The sequence below is a fragment of the Bufo bufo genome, chromosome 10 (assembly GCF_905171765.1).
Source record: "Bufo bufo chromosome 10, aBufBuf1.1, whole genome shotgun sequence".
Lineage (NCBI taxonomy): Eukaryota > Metazoa > Chordata > Amphibia > Anura > Bufonidae > Bufo > Bufo bufo.
In genome coordinates this window covers 22,426,111-22,446,115 of record NC_053398.1, presented here as the reverse complement: position 1 = coordinate 22,446,115, position 20,005 = coordinate 22,426,111, and the positions used below count along the sequence as shown (strand labels likewise).

At 47.2% G+C, this 20,005-nt stretch overlaps 1 protein-coding gene across 1 annotated transcript; it reads left to right on the top strand.

Annotated features, from left to right (window-relative positions):
• The first annotated feature begins 16,859 nt into the window (after positions 1-16,859).
• C1QTNF4 (C1q and TNF related 4) lies at positions 16,860-19,625 on the top strand. The gene has a single exon (XM_040409239.1). It carries the CDS (start codon positions 17,619-17,621, stop codon positions 18,828-18,830), a length of 1,212 nt encoding a protein of 403 aa, XP_040265173.1. The 5' UTR covers positions 16,860-17,618; the 3' UTR covers positions 18,831-19,625.
• Positions 19,626-20,005: the final 380 nt, after the last annotated feature.

Below are 20,005 nucleotides of genomic sequence, written 5' to 3'. Positions count from 1 at the left end.
TCTGTTATCAGATGACAGTCGCTCCTTCTGTTATCAGATGACAGCCCCTACTTCTGTTATCAGATGACAGCCACTCCTTATGTTATCAGATGACAGCCCCTCCTTATGTTATCAGATGACAGCCCCTCCTTATGTTATCAGATGACAGCCCCCTCCTTCTGTTATCAGATGACAGCCCCTCCTACTGTTATCAGATGACAGCCCCTCCTTCTGTTATCAGATGACAGCCCCCTCCTTCTGTTATCAGTTGACAGCCACTCCTTATATTATCAGATGACAGCCCCCTCCTACTGTTATCAGATGACAGCCCCCTCCTTCTGTTATCAGATGACAGCCGCTCCTTATGTTATCAGATGACAGCCCCTCCTTCTGTTATCAGATGACAGCCCCTCCTTCTGTTATCAGATGACAGCCCCTCCTTCTGTTATCAGATGACAGCCACTCCTTCTGCTATCAGATGACAGCCACTCCTTCTGCTATCAGATGACAGCCCCTCCTTCTGTTATCAGATGACAGCCCCTCCTTATGTTATCAGATGACAGCCACTCCTTCTGTTATCAGATGACAGCCGCTCCTTCAGTTATCAGATGACAGCCCCTCCTTCTGTTATCAGATGACAGCCCCCTCCTTCTGTTATCAGATGACAGACCCTCCTTCTGTTATCAGATGACAGCCCCCTCCTTCTGTTATCAGATGACAGCCCCCTCCTTCTGCTATCAGATGACAGAAACTCCTACTGTTGTCAGATGACAGCCCCCTCCTTCTGTTATCAGATGACAGGCAGTCTTTCCGCTATCAGATGACAGCCCCCTCCTTCTGTTATCAGATGACAGCCCCCTCCTTCTGTTATCAGATGACAGCCGATCCGTCTGCTATCAGATGACAGCCCCTCCTTCTGTTATCAGATGACAGCCCCTCCTACTGTTATCAGATGACAGCCCCTCCTTCTGTTATCAGATGACAGCCCCCTCCTTCTGTTATCAGATGACAGCCCCTCCTTCTGTTATCAGGTGACAGCCGATCCGTCTGCTATCAGATGACAGCCCCTCCTTATGTTATCAGATGACAGCCCCTCCTACTGTTATCAGATGACAGCCACTCCTACTGTTATCAGATGACAGCCGCTCCTTCTGTTATCAGATGACAGCCGCTCCTTCTGCTATCAGATGACAGCGCCCTCCTTCTGTTATCAGATGACAGTCACTCCTTCTGTTATCAGATGACAGCCGCTCCTTCTGTTATCAGATGACAGCCCCTCCTTCTGCTATCAGATGACAGCGCCCTCCTTCTGTTATCAGATGACAGCCACTCCTTCTGTTATCAGATGACAGCCGCTCCTTCTGTTATCAGATGACAGCCGCTCCTTCTGTTATCAGATGACAGCCCCTACTTCTGTTATCAGATGACAGCCCTCCTTCTGTTATCAGATGACAGCCCCTCCTTCTGTTATCAGATGACAGCCCCTACTTCTGTTTTCAGATGACAGCCCCCTCCTTCTGTTATCAGTTGACAGCCACTCCTTCTGTTATCAGATGACAGCCCCTACTTCTGTTATCAGATGACAGCCGCTCCTTCTGTTATCAGATGACAGCTGCTCCTTCTGTTATCAGATGACAGCCACTCCTTCTGTTATCAGATGACAGCCGCTCCTTCTGTTATCAGATGACAGCCCCTCCTTCTGTTATCAGATGACAGCCCCCTCCTTCTGTTATCAGATGACAGCCCCCTCCTTCTTTTATCAGATGACAGCCACTCCTTCTGTTATCAGATGACAGCCCCTACTTCTGTTATCAGATGACAGCCCCTCCTTCTGTTATCAGATGACAGTCATCCCTTCTGTTATCAGATGACAGTCATCCCTTCTGTTATCAGATGACAGCCCCTCCTTCTGTTATCAGATGACAGCCACTCCTTCTGTTATCAGATGACAGCCACTCCTTCTGTTATCAGATGACAGCCCCTCCTTCTGTTATCAGATGACAGCCGCTCCTTATGTTATCAGATGACAGACCCCTCCTTCTGTTATCAGATGACAGCCACTCCTTCTGTTATCAGATGACAGCCCCCTCCTTCTGTTATCAGATGACAGCCGCTCCTTCTGTTATCAGATGACAGCCGCTCCTTCTGTTATCAGATGACAGCCCCCTCCTTCTGTTATCAGATGACAGCCCCTCCTTATGTTATCAGATGACAACCCCCTCCTTCTGTTATCAGATGACAGCCCCCTCCTTCTGTTATCAGATGACAGCCGCTCCTTCTGTTATCAGATGACAGCCACTCCTTCTGTTATAAGATGACAGCCCCCTCCTTCTGTTATCAGATGACAGCCCCTCCTTCTGTTATCAGATGACAGCCCCCTCCTTCTGTTATCAGATGACAGCCGCTCCTTCAGTTATCAGATGACAGCCCCCTCCTTCTGTTATCAGATGACAGCCCCTCCTTCTGTTATCAGATGACAGCCCCTCCTTCTGTTATCAGATGACAGCCCCCTCCTTCTGCTATCAGATGACAGCCCCCTCCTTCTGTTATCAGATGACAGCCCCTCCTTCTGCTATCAGATGACAGCCCCTCCTTCTGTTATCAGATGACAGCCCCTCCTTCTGTTATCAGATGACAGCCCCCTCCTTCTGTTATCAGATGACAGCCACTCTTTCTGTTATCAGATGACAGCCACTCCTTCTGTTATCAGATGACAGCCCCTCCTTCTGCTATCAGATGACAGCCGCTCCTTCTGTTATCAGATGACAGCCCCTCCTTCTGCTATCAGATGACAGCCCCCTCCTTCTGTTATCAGATGACAGCCACTCCTTCTGTTATCAGATGACAGCCGCTCCTTCTGTTATCAGATGACAGCCCCTCCTTCTGTTATCAGATGAAAGCCCCCTCCTTCTGTTATCAGATGACAGCCGCTCCTACTGTTATCAGATGACAGCCGCTCCTTCTGTTATCAGATGACAGCCGCTACTTCTGTTATCAGATGACAGCCGCTCCTTCTGTTATCAGATGACAGCCCCTACTTCTGTTATCAGATGACAGGCAGTCTTTCCGCTATCAGATGACAGCCCCTCCTTCTGTTATCAGATGACAGCCCCTCCTTCTGTTATCAGATGACAGGCAGTCTTTCCGCTATCAGATGACAGCCCCTCCTTCTGTTATCAGATGACAGCCCCCTCCTTCTGTTATCAGATGACAGCCACTCCTTCTGTTATCAGATGACAGCCCCCTCCTTCTGCTATCAGATGACAGCCCCCTCCTTCTGTTATCAGATGACAGCCCCTCCTTCTGTTATCAGATGACAGCCGCTCCTTCTGCTATCAGATGACAGCCGCTCCTTCTGTTATCAGATGACAGCCCTTCCTTCTGTTATCAGATGACAGCCCCCTCCTTCTGTTATCAGATGACAGCCCCTCCTTCTGTTATCAGATGACAGCCACTCCTTCTGTTATTAGGTGACAGCCACTCCTTCTGTTATCAGGTGACAGCCCGCCCCCTCCTTCTGCTATCAGATGACAGCCCCTCCTTCTGTTATCAGATGACAGCCCCCTCCTTCTGTTATCAGATGACAGCCACTCCTTCTGTTATCAGATGACAGCCCCCTCCTTCTGCTATCAGATGACAGCCCCCTCCTTCTGTTATCAGATGACAGCCCCTCCTTCTGTTATCAGATGACAGCCGCTCCTTCTGTTATCAGATGACAGCCGCTCCTTCTGTTATCAGATGACAGCCCTTCCTTCTGTTATCAGATGACAGCCCCCTCCTTCTGTTATCAGATGACAGCCCCTCCTTCTGTTATCAGATGACAGCCACTCCTTCTGTTATCAGATGACAGCCGCTCCTTCTGTTATCAGATGACAGCCCCTCCTTCTGTTATCAGATGACAGCCCCCTCCTTCTGTTATCAGATGACAGCCCCCTCCTTCTGTTATCAGATGACAGCCACTCCTTCTGTTATCAGATGACAGCCCCTACTTCTGTTATCAGATGACAGCCCCTCCTTCTGTTATCAGATGACAGTCATCCCTTCTGTTATCAGATGACAGTCATCCCTTCTGTTATCAGATGACAGCCCCTCCTTCTGTTATCAGATGACAGCCACTCCTTCTGTTATCAGATGACAGCCACTCCTTCTGTTATCAGATGACAGCCCCCTCCTTCTGTTATCAGATGACAGCCGCTCCTTATGTTATCAGATGACAGCCCCCTCCTTCTGTTATCAGATGACAGCCACTCCTTCTGTTATCAGATGACAGCCCCCTCCTTCTGTTATCAGATGACAGCCGCTCCTTCTGTTATCAGATGACAGCCGCTCCTTCTGTTATCAGATGACAGCCCCCTCCTTCTGTTATCAGATGACAGCCCCTCCTTATGTTATCAGATGACAACCCCCTCCTTCTGTTATCAGATGACAGCCCCCTCCTTCTGTTATCAGATGACAGCCGCTCCTTCTGTTATCAGATGACAGCCACTCCTTCTGTTATCAGATGACAGCCACTCCTTCTGTTATCAGATGACAGCCCCCTCCTTCTGTTATCAGATGACAGCCGCTCCTTATGTTATCAGATGACAGCCCCCTCCTTCTGTTATCAGATGACAGCCACTCCTTCTGTTATCAGATGACAGCCCCCTCCTTCTGTTATCAGATGACAGCCGCTCCTTCTGTTATCAGATGACAGCCGCTCCTTCTGTTATCAGATGACAGCCCCCTCCTTCTGTTATCAGATGACAGCCCCTCCTTATGTTATCAGATGACAACCCCCTTCTTCTGTTATCAGATGACAGCCCCCTCCTTCTGTTATCAGATGACAGCCGCTCCTTCTGTTATCAGATGACAGCCACTCCTTCTGTTATCAGATGACAGCCCCCTCCTTCTGTTATCAGATGACAGCCGCTCCTTCTGTTATCAGATGACAGCCCCTCCTTCTGTTATCAGATGACAGCCCCTACTTCTGTTATCAGATGACAGCCCCCTCCTTCTGTTATCAGATGACAGCCGCTCCTTCAGTTATCAGATGACAGCCCCTCCTTCTGTTATCAGATGACAGCCCCTCCTTCTGTTATCAGATGACAGCCCCCTCCTTCTGTTATCAGATGACAGCCACTCTTTCTGTTATCAGATGACAGCCACTCCTTCTGTTATCAGATGACAGCCGCTCCTACTGTTATCAGATGACAGCCCCTCCTTCTGCTATCAGATGACAGCCCCTCCTTCTGTTATCAGATGACAGCCGCTCCTTCTGTTATCAGATGACAGCCCCTCCTTCTGCTATCAGATGACAGCCCCCTCCTTCTGTTATCAGATGACAGTCATCCCTTCTGTTATCAGATGACAGCCACTCCTTCTGTTATCAGATGACAGCCGCTCCTTCTGTTATCAGATGACAGCCCCTCCTTCTGTTATCAGATGACAGCCGCTCCTACTGTTATCAGATGACAGCCGCTCCTTCTGTTATCAGATGACAGCCGCTACTTCTGTTATCAGATGACAGCCGCTCCTTCTGTTATCAGATGACAGCCCCTACTTCTGTTATCAGATGACAGGCAGTCTTTCCGCTATCAGATGACAGCCCCTCCTTCTGTTATCAGATGACAGGCAGTCTTTCCGCTATCAGATGACAGCCCCTCCTTCTGTTATCAGATGACAGCCCCCTCCTTCTGTTATCAGATGACAGCCACTCTTTCTGTTATCAGATGACAGCCACTCCTTCTGTTATCAGATGACAGCCCCTCCTTCTGCTATCAGATGACAGCCGCTCCTTCTGTTATCAGATGACAGCCCCTCCTTCTGCTATCAGATGACAGCCCCCTCCTTCTGTTATCAGATGACCGTCATCCCTTCTGTTATCAGATGACAGCCACTCCTTCTGTTATCAGATGACAGCCGCTCCTTCTGTTATCAGATGACAGCCCCTCCTTCTGTTATCAGATGAAAGCCCCCTCCTTCTGTTATCAGATGACAGCCGCTCCTACTGTTATCAGATGACAGCCGCTCCTTCTGTTATCAGATGACAGCCGCTACTTCTGTTATCAGATGACAGCCGCTCCTTCTGTTATCAGATGACAGCCCCTACTTCTGTTATCAGATGACAGGCAGTCTTTCCGCTATCAGATGACAGCCCCTCCTTCTGTTATCAGATGACAGCCCCTCCTTCTGTTATCAGATGACAGCCAGTCTTTCCGCTATCAGATGACAGCCCCTCCTTCTGTTATCAGATGACAGCCCCCTCCTTCTGTTATCAGATGACAGCCACTCCTTCTGTTATCAGATGACAGCCCCCTCCTTCTGCTATCAGATGACAGCCCCCTCCTTCTGTTATCAGATGACAGCCCCTCCTTCTGTTATCAGATGACAGCCGCTCCTTCTGTTATCAGATGACAGCCGCTCCTTCTGTTATCAGATGACAGCCCTTCCTTCTGTTATCAGATGACAGCCCCCTCCTTCTGTTATCAGATGACAGCCCCTCCTTCTGTTATCAGATGACAGCCACTCCTTCTGTTATTAGGTGACAGCCACTCCTTCTGTTATCAGGTGACAGCCCGCCCCCTCCTTCTGCTATCAGATGACAGCCCCTCCTTCTGTTATCAGATGACAGCCCCCTCCTTCTGTTATCAGATGACAGCCACTCCTTCTGTTATCAGATGACAGCCCCCTCCTTCTTCTATCAGATGACAGCCCCCTCCTTCTGTTATCAGATGACAGCCCCTCCTTCTGTTATCAGATGACAGCCGCTCCTTCTGTTATCAGATGACAGCCGCTCCTTCTGTTATCAGATGACAGCCGCTCCTTCTGTTATCAGATGACAGCCCCCTCCTTCTGTTATCAGATGACAGCCCCTCCTTCTGTTATCAGATGACAGTCGCTCCTTCTGCTATCAGATGACAGTCGCTCCTTCTGCTATCAGATGACAGTCGCTCCTTCTGTTATCAGATGACAGCCCCTACTTCTGTTATCAGATGACAGCCCCTCCTTCTGTTATCAGATGACAGCCGCTCCTTCTGTTATCAGATGACAGCCGCTCCTTCTGTTATCAGATGACAGCCCCTCCTTCTGTTATCAGATGACAGCCACTCCTTCTGTTATCAGATGACAGCCACTCCTTCTGTTATCAGATGACAGGCAGTCTTTCCGCTATCAGATGACAGCCCCTCCTTCTGTTATCAGATGACAGCCCCTCCTTATGTTATCAGATGACAGCCACTCCTTCTGTTATCAGATGACAGCCCCCTCCTTCTGTTATCAGATGACAGCCCGCCCCCTCCTTCTGCTATCAGATGACAGCCCCTCCTTCTGTTATCAGATGACAGCCCCCTCCTTATGTTATCAGATGACAGCCCCTCCTTCTGTTATCAGATGACAGCCCCTCCTTCTGTTATCAGATGACAGCCACTTCTTCTGTTATCAGATGACAGCCCCTACTTCTGTTATCAGATGACAGCCCCTCCTACTGTTATCAGATGACAGCCACTCCTTCTGTTATCAGATGACAGCCCCCTCCTTCTGTTATCAGATGACAGCCCCTACTTCTGTTATCAGATGACAGCCCCCTACTTCTGTTATCAGATGACAGCCCCTCCTTCTGTTATCAGATGACAGTCCCTCCTTCTGTTATCAGATGACAGCCACTCTTTCTGTTATCAGATGACAGCCGCTCCTTCTGTTATCAGATGACAGCCACTCCTTCTGTTATCAGATGACAGCCCCTCCTTCTGTTATCAGATGACAGTCGCTCCTTCTGTTATCAGATGACAGCCCCTACTTCTGTTATCAGATGACAGCCACTCCTTATGTTATCAGATGACAGCCCCTCCTTATGTTATCAGATGACAGCCCCTCCTTATGTTATCAGATGACAGCCCCCTCCTTCTGTTATCAGATGACAGCCCCTCCTTCTGTTATCAGATGACAGCCCCTCCTTCTGTTATCAGATGACAGCCCCCTCCTTCTGTTATCAGTTGACAGCCACTCCTTATATTATCAGATGACAGCCCCCTCCTACTGTTATCAGATGACAGCCCCCTCCTTCTGTTATCAGATGACAGCCGCTCCTTATGTTATCAGATGACAGCCCCTCCTTCTGTTATCAGATGACAGCCCCTCCTTCTGTTATCAGATGACAGCCCCTCCTTCTGTTATCAGATGACAGCCACTCCTTCTGCTATCAGATGACAGCCACTCCTTCTGCTATCAGATGACAGCCCCTCCTTCTGTTATCAGATGACAGCCCCTCCTTATGTTATCAGATGACAGCCACTCCTTCTGTTATCAGATGACAGCCGCTCCTTCAGTTATCAGATGACAGCCCCTCCTTCTGTTATCAGATGACAGCCCCCTCCTTCTGTTATCAGATGACAGACCCTCCTTCTGTTATCAGATGACAGCCCCCTCCTTCTGTTATCAGATGACAGCCCCCTCCTTCTGCTATCAGATGACAGAAACTCCTACTGTTGTCAGATGACAGCCCCCTCCTTCTGTTATCAGATGACAGGCAGTCTTTCCGCTATCAGATGACAGCCCCCTCCTTCTGTTATCAGATGACAGCCCCCTCCTTCTGTTATCAGATGACAGCCGATCCGTCTGCTATCAGATGACAGCCCCTCCTTCTGTTATCAGATGACAGCCCCTCCTACTGTTATCAGATGACAGCCCCTCCTTCTGTTATCAGATGACAGCCCCCTCCTTCTGTTATCAGATGACAGCCCCTCCTTCTGTTATCAGGTGACAGCCGATCCGTCTGCTATCAGATGACAGCCCCTCCTTATGTTATCAGATGACAGCCCCTCCTACTGTTATCAGATGACAGCCACTCCTACTGTTATCAGATGACAGCCGCTCCTTCTGTTATCAGATGACAGCCGCTCCTTCTGCTATCAGATGACAGCGCCCTCCTTCTGTTATCAGATGACAGTCACTCCTTCTGTTATCAGATGACAGCCGCTCCTTCTGTTATCAGATGACAGCCCCTCCTTCTGCTATCAGATGACAGCGCCCTCCTTCTGTTATCAGATGACAGTCACTCCTTCTGTTATCAGATGACAGCCGCTCCTTCTGTTATCAGATGACAGCCGCTCCTTCTGTTATCAGATGACAGCCCCTACTTCTGTTATCAGATGACAGCCCTCCTTCTGTTATCAGATGACAGCCCCTCCTTCTGTTATCAGATGACAGCCCCTACTTCTGTTATCAGATGACAGCCCCCTCCTTCTGTTATCAGTTGACAGCCACTCCTTCTGTTATCAGATGACAGCCCCTACTTCTGTTATCAGATGACAGCCGCTCCTTCTGTTATCAGATGACAGCTGCTCCTTCTGTTATCAGATGACAGCCACTCCTTCTGTTATCAGATGACAGCCGCTCCTTCTGTTATCAGATGACAGCCCCTCCTTCTGTTATCAGATGACAGCCCCCTCCTTCTGTTATCAGATGACAGCCCCCTCCTTCTTTTATCAGATGACAGCCACTCCTTCTGTTATCAGATGACAGCCCCTACTTCTGTTATCAGATGACAGCCCCTCCTTCTGTTATCAGATGACAGTCATCCCTTCTGTTATCAGATGACAGTCATCTCTTCTGTTATCAGATGACAGCCCCTCCTTCTGTTATCAGATGACAGCCACTCCTTCTGTTATCAGATGACAGCCACTCCTTCTGTTATCAGATGACAGCCCCTCCTTCTGTTATCAGATGACAGCCGCTCCTTATGTTATCAGATGACAGACCCCTCCTTCTGTTATCAGATGACAGCCACTCCTTCTGTTATCAGATGACAGCCCCCTCCTTCTGTTATCAGATGACAGCCGCTCCTTCTGTTATCAGATGACAGCCGCTCCTTCTGTTATCAGATGACAGCCCCCTCCTTCTGTTATCAGATGACAGCCCCTCCTTATGTTATCAGATGACAACCCCCTCCTTCTGTTATCAGATGACAGCCCCCTCCTTCTGTTATCAGATGACAGCCGCTCCTTCTGTTATCAGATGACAGCCACTCCTTCTGTTATCAGATGACAGCCCCCTCCTTCTGTTATCAGATGACAGCCCCTCCTTCTGTTATCAGATGACAGCCCCCTCCTTCTGTTATCAGATGACAGCCGCTCCTTCTGTTATCAGATGACAGCCCCCTCCTTCTGTTATCAGATGACAGCCCCTCCTTCTGTTATCAGATGACAGCCCCTCCTTCTGTTATCAGATGACAGCCCCCTCCTTCTGCTATCAGATGACAGCCCCCTCCTTCTGTTATCAGATGACAGCCCCTCCTTCTGCTATCAGATGACAGCCCCTCCTTCTGTTATCAGATGACAGCCCCTCCTTCTGTTATCAGATGACAGCCCCCTCCTTCTGTTATCAGATGACAGCCACTCTTTCTGTTATCAGATGACAGCCACTCCTTCTGTTATCAGATGACAGCCCCTCCTTCTGCTATCAGATGACAGCCGCTCCTTCTGTTATCAGATGACAGCCCCTCCTTCTGCTATCAGATGACAGCCCCCTCCTTCTGTTATCAGATGACAGCCACTCCTTCTGTTATCAGATGACAGCCGCTCCTTCTGTTATCAGATGACAGCCCCTCCTTCTGTTATCAGATGAAAGCCCCCTCCTTCTGTTATCAGATGACAGCCGCTCCTACTGTTATCAGATGACAGCCGCTCCTTCTGTTATCAGATGACAGCCGCTACTTCTGTTATCAGATGACAGCCGCTCCTTCTGTTATCAGATGACAGCCCCTACTTCTGTTATCAGATGACAGGCAGTCTTTCCGCTATCAGATGACAGCCCCTCCTTCTGTTATCAGATGACAGCCCCTCCTTCTGTTATCAGATGACAGGCAGTCTTTCCGCTATCAGATGACAGCCCCTCCTTCTGTTATCAGATGACAGCCCCCTCCTTCTGTTATCAGATGACAGCCACTCCTTCTGTTATCAGATGACAGCCCCCTCCTTCTGTTATCAGATGACAGCCCCCTCCTTCTGTTATCAGATGACAGCCCCTCCTTCTGTTATCAGATGACAGCCGCTCCTTCTGTTATCAGATGACAGCCGCTCCTTCTGTTATCAGATGACAGCCCTTCCTTCTGTTATCAGATGACAGCCCCCTCCTTCTGTTATCAGATGACAGCCCCTCCTTCTGTTATCAGATGACAGCCACTCCTTCTGTTATTAGGTGACAGCCACTCCTTCTGTTATCAGGTGACAGCCCGCCCCCTCCTTCTGCTATCAGATGACAGCCCCTCCTTCTGTTATCAGATGACAGCCCCCTCCTTCTGTTATCAGATGACAGCCACTCCTTCTGTTATCAGATGACAGCCCCCTCCTTCTGCTATCAGATGACAGCCCCCTCCTTCTGTTATCAGATGACAGCCCCTCCTTCTGTTATCAGATGACAGCCGCTCCTTCTGTTATCAGATGACAGCCGCTCCTTCTGTTATCAGATGACAGCCCTTCCTTCTGTTATCAGATGACAGCCCCCTCCTTCTGTTATCAGATGACAGCCCCTCCTTCTGTTATCAGATGACAGCCACTCCTTCTGTTATCAGATGACAGCCGCTCCTTCTGTTATCAGATGACAGCCCCTCCTTCTGTTATCAGATGACAGCCCCCTCCTTCTGTTATCAGATGACAGCCCCCTCCTTCTGTTATCAGATGACAGCCACTCCTTCTGTTATCAGATGACAGCCCCTACTTCTGTTATCAGATGACAGCCCCTCCTTCTGTTATCAGATGACAGTCATCCCTTCTGTTATCAGATGACAGTCATCCCTTCTGTTATCAGATGACAGCCCCTCCTTCTGTTATCAGATGACAGCCACTCCTTCTGTTATCAGATGACAGCCACTCCTTCTGTTATCAGATGACAGCCCCCTCCTTCTGTTATCAGATGACAGCCGCTCCTTATGTTATCAGATGACAGCCCCCTCCTTCTGTTATCAGATGACAGCCACTCCTTCTGTTATCAGATGACAGCCCCCTCCTTCTGTTATCAGATGACAGCCGCTCCTTCTGTTATCAGATGACAGCCGCTCCTTCTGTTATCAGATGACAGCCCCCTCCTTCTGTTATCAGATGACAGCCCCTCCTTATGTTATCAGATGACAACCCCCTCCTTCTTTTATCAGATGACAGCCCCCTCCTTCTGTTATCAGATGACAGCCGCTCCTTCTGTTATCAGATGACAGCCACTCCTTCTGTTATCAGATGACAGCCACTCCTTCTGTTATCAGATGACAGCCCCCTCCTTCTGTTATCAGATGACAGCCGCTCCTTATGTTATCAGATGACAGCCCCCTCCTTCTGTTATCAGATGACAGCCACTCCTTCTGTTATCAGATGACAGCCCCCTCCTTCTGTTATCAGATGACAGCCGCTCCTTCTGTTATCAGATGACAGCCGCTCCTTCTGTTATCAGATGACAGCCCCCTCCTTCTGTTATCAGATGACAGCCCCTCCTTATGTTATCAGATGACAACCCCCTCCTTCTGTTATCAGATGACAGCCCCCTCCTTCTGTTATCAGATGACAGCCGCTCCTTCTGTTATCAGATGACAGCCACTCCTTCTGTTATCAGATGACAGCCCCCTCCTTCTGTTATCAGATGACAGCCGCTCCTTCTGTTATCAGATGACAGCCCCTCCTTCTGTTATCAGATGACAGCCCCTACTTCTGTTATCAGATGACAGCCCCCTCCTTCTGTTATCAGATGACAGCCACTCTTTCTGTTATCAGATGACAGCCGCTCCTTCTGTTATCAGATGACAGCCGCTCCTACTGTTATCAGATGACAGCCCCTCCTTCTGCTATCAGATGACAGCCCCTCCTTCTGTTATCAGATGACAGCCGCTCCTTCTGTTATCAGATGACAGCCCCTCCTTCTGCTATCAGATGACAGCCCCCTCCTTCTGTTATCAGATGACAGTCATCCCTTCTGTTATCAGATGACAGCCACTCCTTCTGTTATCAGATGACAGCCGCTCCTTCTGTTATCAGATGACAGCCCCTCCTTCTGTTATCAGATGACAGCCGCTCCTACTGTTATCAGATGACAGCCGCTCCTTCTGTTATCAGATGACAGCCGCTACTTCTGTTATCAGATGACAGCCGCTCCTTCTGTTATCAGATGACAGCCCCTACTTCTGTTATCAGATGACAGGCAGTCTTTCCGCTATCAGATGACAGCCCCTCCTTCTGTTATCAGATGACAGGCAGTCTTTCCGCTATCAGATGACAGCCCCTCCTTCTGTTATCAGATGACAGCCCCCTCCTTCTGTTATCAGATGACAGCCACTCCTTCTGTTATCAGATGACAGCCCCCTCCTTCTGCTATCAGATGACAGCCCCCTCCTTCTGTTATCAGATGACAGCCCCTCCTTCTGTTATCAGATGACAGCCGCTCCTTCTGTTATCAGATGACAGCCCCTCCTTCTGTTATCAGATGACAGCCGCTCCTTCTGTTATCAGATGACAGCCCTTCCTTCTGTTATCAGATGACAGCCACTCCTTCTGTTATCAGATGACAGCCCCCTCCTTCTGTTATCAGATGACAGCCCCTCCTTCTGTTATCAGATGACAGCCCCTCCTTCTGTTATCAGATGACAGCCGCTCCTTCTGTTATCAGATGACAGCCACTCCTTCTGTTATTAGGTGACAGCCACTCCTTCTGTTATCAGGTGACAACCGCTTCTTCTACTTTCAGGGCACATAGATATCAGGTGACGTTTTGCTATGTTTATCTTTGGAACCAAATAATATTGGTGTCCCTTTAATTGTCAATGCTGTAATAGCAATGCCTACAAAGCCTCAGGACCTAGGACCATGGTATCATAAAGACTAGATAAAAAATACATCTGTAGAATATTCTAGATAGGCTATAATTAAATGTTGATTGTGGCTCGGTTTACACATACTGTATTATAAACCCGCTAGGTGTCTTACTCCTCCATTTAGGGCGATATGTCTTCATTAGTGCAGGTGGGACAGCAGAGACGTTGGCTTTACTAACTCAGCCAAATAAAATGTTAAGACGCAGTTATCCTGCTACTATTCATCAGAGTGTCTCAGCGGGGAGGAACTAATCACACGGTGTGGATCTTATGATGTGCTGGATACAGGATTCATGCATGACCTGCTGATTTTGCAGACTAGTAACAGCACAGTATTCCCAGGTGAGAACCAGAGATTATAAAAAACTTGTATCGTTATAACTGGTGATGAACCCAGTTCTGGCGACTTCCCCTCTCAATACTGAAACATATTTAAAGGGTAACTGTCTTTTTTTTTTTGCTAGTTTATTAGAGCTAGGCATGTATACCTGAGTTAGTTAGTCAATGATTGTCAAAAGATCTGTAATTACCTTATAATAACAGCTTTCATTAATGTCCCGTCCCTTTCCACTGCTCCTTTAAAAGACCGTTACTAGGGCTCATCTGTCTCCCAACTTAATGTAAACAGAAGACAGAGGGGCGGTGCTTCACACTGCATGCCTGCATTAGGCTTCAGAGTGAGGAGGCGTGTCTCTCAGTAATCCAATCTGATTGGCTGGCAGGGAGCTGCTGGCTACAGCAAGTGTGTATGGGAAGTGAGGGAAAGCAGTTTTGGCCTCAGAGAACTGGCAGAGAAGCCATCTTGAGAAGGTCCTCATATTATAAATGTTTAAACAGCAGTAACTAAGGGAAAAATTCAAGGAAAACAGTGGTATGTAAAGAAACTAAAGATTGCTTTATGCATAATGCTGTTTCAGCAGTCACATATGCTAAAATTGTTTTTTTTTGTTTTTTTATGAAAACATGACAGTTACCCTTTAAGCCAAGGGAAAACAAAAAGTTATAAAGAAAAATCCAAAATTCAGTATATATTTATATCAGCCTGATACAGAGCTCCAAATTTTCTGCTGTAGAAAATTCTGTTTGCCTGCAGCCACCACTGGGGGGAGCTCATTGGATAGGAATTTATACAGTTGCTTTTAAACTCCCCCTAGTGGTGGCTACAGGTAAACTGAATTTTATCGTGAAGGGAAGCGAAGAAGACATTTTAGTGGCAAGTTTGCATCAATCCAGGGTGATAAATAACTTTTCTCAATTATGAATTGGGTATGAATTATTTTTTAATTAATTTCTATGTTCTTAGCTCCCATATAATGCCACAGACATGCTCACATATAGAATAAGCTAGAATAACCTTTAATTCACTTTGGTCTCATCGTATGACATGATCTGGGCAGGGATTACGCTTATTAGTCTAGGGAATATTTCTTGCCGGAAACAATAAGAGGATTATCATTTCTATGGGTGTTCAAAAGTATCAGGTGAAAAAGGCAAAAAGTCATTTAATAATGAAGCACGGGTCCCATTTTCCCTGCAGTTCTGATGTATTAGGGTACACACCAATACTGAACATTAGAAGTACTGTCTGAGCATAGTGACTGATTATGTTGAGGTTATTTTGAAGGATGGGGGGTTTAAAACATTAGGGCCGGATGTAGAAATGGGAAAATCACCTCCCCAATAATAATATACCCATACCGGGAGATCTAGGGTGCTAAAAGGCAAATACTTAACATTTCTGGTGGTTTAGGATCGTGAAGGGGACGGGTGGTGATCTATGTCATCCACGCGTACCTAAAATGTATTTTTATTTTATCTAATCCAAATCCCCTGCTCCCCTTCCTCCCCCCCCCATACAATCTTTCAGCTAAATGATAGATATGTGCCGTCTGCTGTCACCAGTAGGGGGAGCTCACTCCATGGAAATGTATACAGCTTCCTTTAAACTGAATAATACATATGTAGTGAACTCCCTCTAGTGGAGGCAGAAATATATTACTAGCATAAAGGTACTAGTTGCCCCCAGGTGCCCCTTAAATGTTATTTTCTACCCTCTTCTCTAAGGTTCTGTGATCAGGGGCCCTTGTATCGATTTTGCATTGTGACTCAGGAGCTTCAAGCTAAGTCTCTGCTTACCAGCATGTAGTAGACGACACAGAATGTCCGGCACTGTTTGTTTCCATACTTCTCATCTAATGAACGTGAACTTTCACCGTCGGGGTACTGCCAAGTGGTAACTCAAAGCCAAGTGGAGCGCCATTCAGATGCAGGACCTAATCCCTCAATGAGTCTGAGGAATGATATTCTCCTCAAATGTCAGGGGAAAGGATCTGTAAGAGGATCCGGGCTTAGCAATGACTGCCGAGGCTGTTCTCCCTACAGTTCCTGGCTCCCCTTCTACACCCACCGTAACAGAAAGACCCCTTCAGTCTTCTCATTGTCCACCTCCCTCCCGGCACACACAAATGTCTGTCAGCTCGCATGGGATGTGGCGCCTTTGATCGTACGTCTTCAGATGCTGTAGGCAAATTAATGATTTAGGAAGGGAACTGTGCATGAAATCTGGGTCGGGGAAAGTAAGGGGCCATTTGCATCCATATAAATTTCTGGTGTTTTCAGGGATGCAATGAATGATTAATAATTTTTAAAAAAATTATAAAATTTTGGTTATAATTATGGTCAGTTTGGACTGAATTCTTACTAATGTAATATCTATACACATTTCTAGGAGTCCTATCACGATAGATGTCACCTCTACATTTAATATTTACCCATGTAGTTCTATAGCCTACAGCAAGGGGCGTAGCTTTAGGGAGTGCAGAGGTAGCATTCGCACCCAGACCTTAGTCTCTGAGGGGGCCCCATAAGAAGGCATCACATGGTAAGTTGGGGCCCTGGTACAGATTTAGCATTGGGGTTCAAGACACTTTAAAGGGGTTGTCTCACCTCAAGCATTGGTGGCATATTGCTAGGATAGGGTCCTCTAGAAGCTGCACCTATCTCCAGAAGGGAGCGCCCAAAGTGAAGAAGATTGCACCATGCATGCATGGCCTCCCCCAATTCATTTCTATGGGAGTGCTCAAAATAGCCGAGTGGCTCACATGACTATTTTCGGAAGAGCCATAGAAATGAATGGAGAACGCACCACACAGGAGCGGCCAACAGCTCAATTCACTTCTATGGAATTTCCGGAAATAGCCAAACTTTTTGGCACTCCCATAGAAATGAATGGAGGGCGGCCACTCATGAGCAGTGTGGTCTTCTTCACTTTGAGAGCTCCGCTCTAGAGATAGCTGCGGGTCCCGGAGGTGGGATCCACACCTAACTGACATTGGTGAGATCATCAATATCAAAATCCCAGACAACCCCTTTAACTGAAGCCCAACACCTCTGGAGCCCACTGCGGCCCAATCACTTTATGCAAATTGTGGCTTTATTGCATTTATTTTTTAGCAAATCTACTATGTACAATGATTCCTGTCCCCAAACCTTAAAGCTCATACATTTTTTTTGTTGCTGTTTTTGACATGAAAAAAACAACAAAAACGTGCATGACTTGCAAAAGGACCTTTAGGTGGTTACTTGACCTCTCTGAAGGTCCTGCATCTACAGGAGAAAGGAGCAAGGAGGCAGAGGAGCTACTGGGTGAGTGTATGGAGCCTGATGTCTACTAGGGGGCCTTGGGTGTGAATTTATTTAGGGTGTCTGCTCCGGGTCTGAGTAGGAAAAGTTTTGCACCCAAACCCATGGGCATGAAGCCTGTATTGCTTCCTTCCATAATACGGTATTATAGAGTGCCTACAGCTCCGTAGTAATGCATGACATGCCATGTGCCCCAGGCATTGGGTGTAAGACATTCTATGATGTTTCTTCACTTCATTCATTTTGGTCTTCTAAAATAATCTATTATGTTTTTTTTCCTTCAGCCATAATGTATGCTTCAAGTATTCCAGCCCTTCTTGGATTATTGGCTCCTCTCCTTCTCATTTCTCCATTGGCTCTTGCTACAGATTATCGCTCTGCCTTTTCTGTGGCCCGTACAACCAGTATGGAAGGGGGGCCTGAAATGGTCATCACTTTTGACAAAGTCTATGTAAATATTGGAGGAGATTTTGACCCCAAAGCAGGTATTTTCAGATGTCGTATTCCTGGAGCATATTATTTTTCCTTCACCATCGGGAAATTCCCTAAGAAAAACCTTTCAGTCATGCTGATGAAGAACAAGAATGACGTTCAGGTTATTGTCTACGATGAGCATCACCACAAAGAGAGAAAAGTTGCCAGTCAGAGCGCCATGTTGCAGCTTGACTACGGGGACACGGTTTGGCTTCGGCTTCATGGAGACCCAAAATATGCGCTCTACAGCAATGTTGGACCATATACAACCTTCAATGGTTATTTGATCTACCCTGATACATCCTATTATTTCCAGAGTGGCAGTGATTCCTACAAACTGCAAAACTCAATCACATCTACAGAAGGCTCCTCTGAACAGAATGAAGTCTACAAAAAGATTTCAGTGGGTGACGACCAATCAATTAACACAGACCCTCGGTCTGCTTTCTCAGTTGCCCGAACTGAAAGTCTTGTTGGGTCAGAGGAGAAGAAGAACCAACATGAACCAATCACCTTTGATACCCAGTTTGTCAACATTGGCAAAGATTTCAACCTGTCGTCTGGAGAATTTCGCTGCCGTTTGGCTGGGGCTTATTACTTTTCTTTTACCATAGGAAAAATGCCATATAAAACCATGTCCGTCAAGTTGATGAAGAATCAGAATGAGGTCCAAGTCATGATTTACGATGACAGTCACTCCAAAAAACGTGAGATGCAGAGCCAAAGCGTGATGCTGTCCCTACAACCTGGAGATACAGTCTGGCTCTACAGTCATGGACATGAAGGCTATGGGGCCTACAGTAATCATGGAAAATACATTACTTTCACTGGATTCCTGGTTTATCCTGAAGTACCTTCCAAGCAGCAAATAGTGACAAACCCCAAACCAGAAATTTTTACAAACATTTGATAGGTACCGCGATGGGCACGGTAACAGCGCCAGACTATGTCTAGTATACAAGGCTGGATTGAATAAAAGTTTGTCTAGGCACATATGGTGCCCTAGAGACAGAAAGCACATACTTGTTATTTTCATCCAAATTTCACTTGTGATTATATGTATATCATTGCTGATTGTGTCATAGATAGCACCTACCAAGCATATGTCTATATTTACATGAACTTTGTCTTCTGGATTGCATACAGTTTTAGGAAACCACTTTCCCAGGGTTCAGGACGCTGACTTATGGTTGTTCGGTGAGGTTCTCATACCTGTTACTGCGTCTGCCTATACATGGCGGGAAGACGGTGGCTTTCAGGAACGTATTTCAGAGTGGATCTACAACGTAAAGGCAACAAATTGTTTTCTAACTATAGGGAGCCACTGTTTTCCAAGTCATAAAAACAACTCCTCATATCTTTGCTTCCTAATTAGTGTGACCTGGGGGAATGGGATGTTAAAGGTTTTTTTCTACTATCGGAAGTAATGGCAAATTGATAGGATATGCTATCACTGGATAATTGGTATTCAAAAAACTATGGCTGCTTTCTTCTACAAACAGCACACACTTGAGGTAATGCAGCTCAATCTCTATTCACGTCCATGGACTTCAGCTGCAATACCAGACACAACCTGTGGACAAGCGTGGTGCTGTTTCTGGAAGAAAGCAGCCATGCTTTTCTAATTGTAGACAACCCTTGTTAAAGGGAGTCTGTCAGCAGGAAATTCACTGATAAACCGGTCTTGCAGGGCTAGCTACACTGAATGTAAGGATACATTTCTCTTAGAAATCCGTTGCTTCATTCTGGAAAGAAAGCACTTTTAATCCATCAGTAAAGTGCACCAAGGGAGGGTCCAAACTGCTCTGGGCACCCTTACTTCCACTGCGAGCCCTCTTTCTTGTTGCCCGACAGGGCCAGGCAAGATGACTATGCAGGAACCTGACCCTGTGCACCAAGAGATGGAGGAGCTGGCAGAGGAAGCAGGAGGACCATGGATGCACTGAGCAGCTTGGGCCCGCCCTTGGTGCACTTAAATGCTCATAAACGTATTTGTTTTCTTCAGTATGAAGCAAAGGATCATTACATTTAGCTGAGCTTTCCCTAAAAGCCATTAAGCCTGGTTGATTAGTGAATTTCCTGGTG

Excerpts from the sequence above, each read along its gene's own strand:
- C1QTNF4 (XM_040409239.1), top strand. The coding sequence starts at position 17,619 with ATGCATGACATGCCATGTGCCCCAGGCATTGGGTGTAAGACATTCTAT.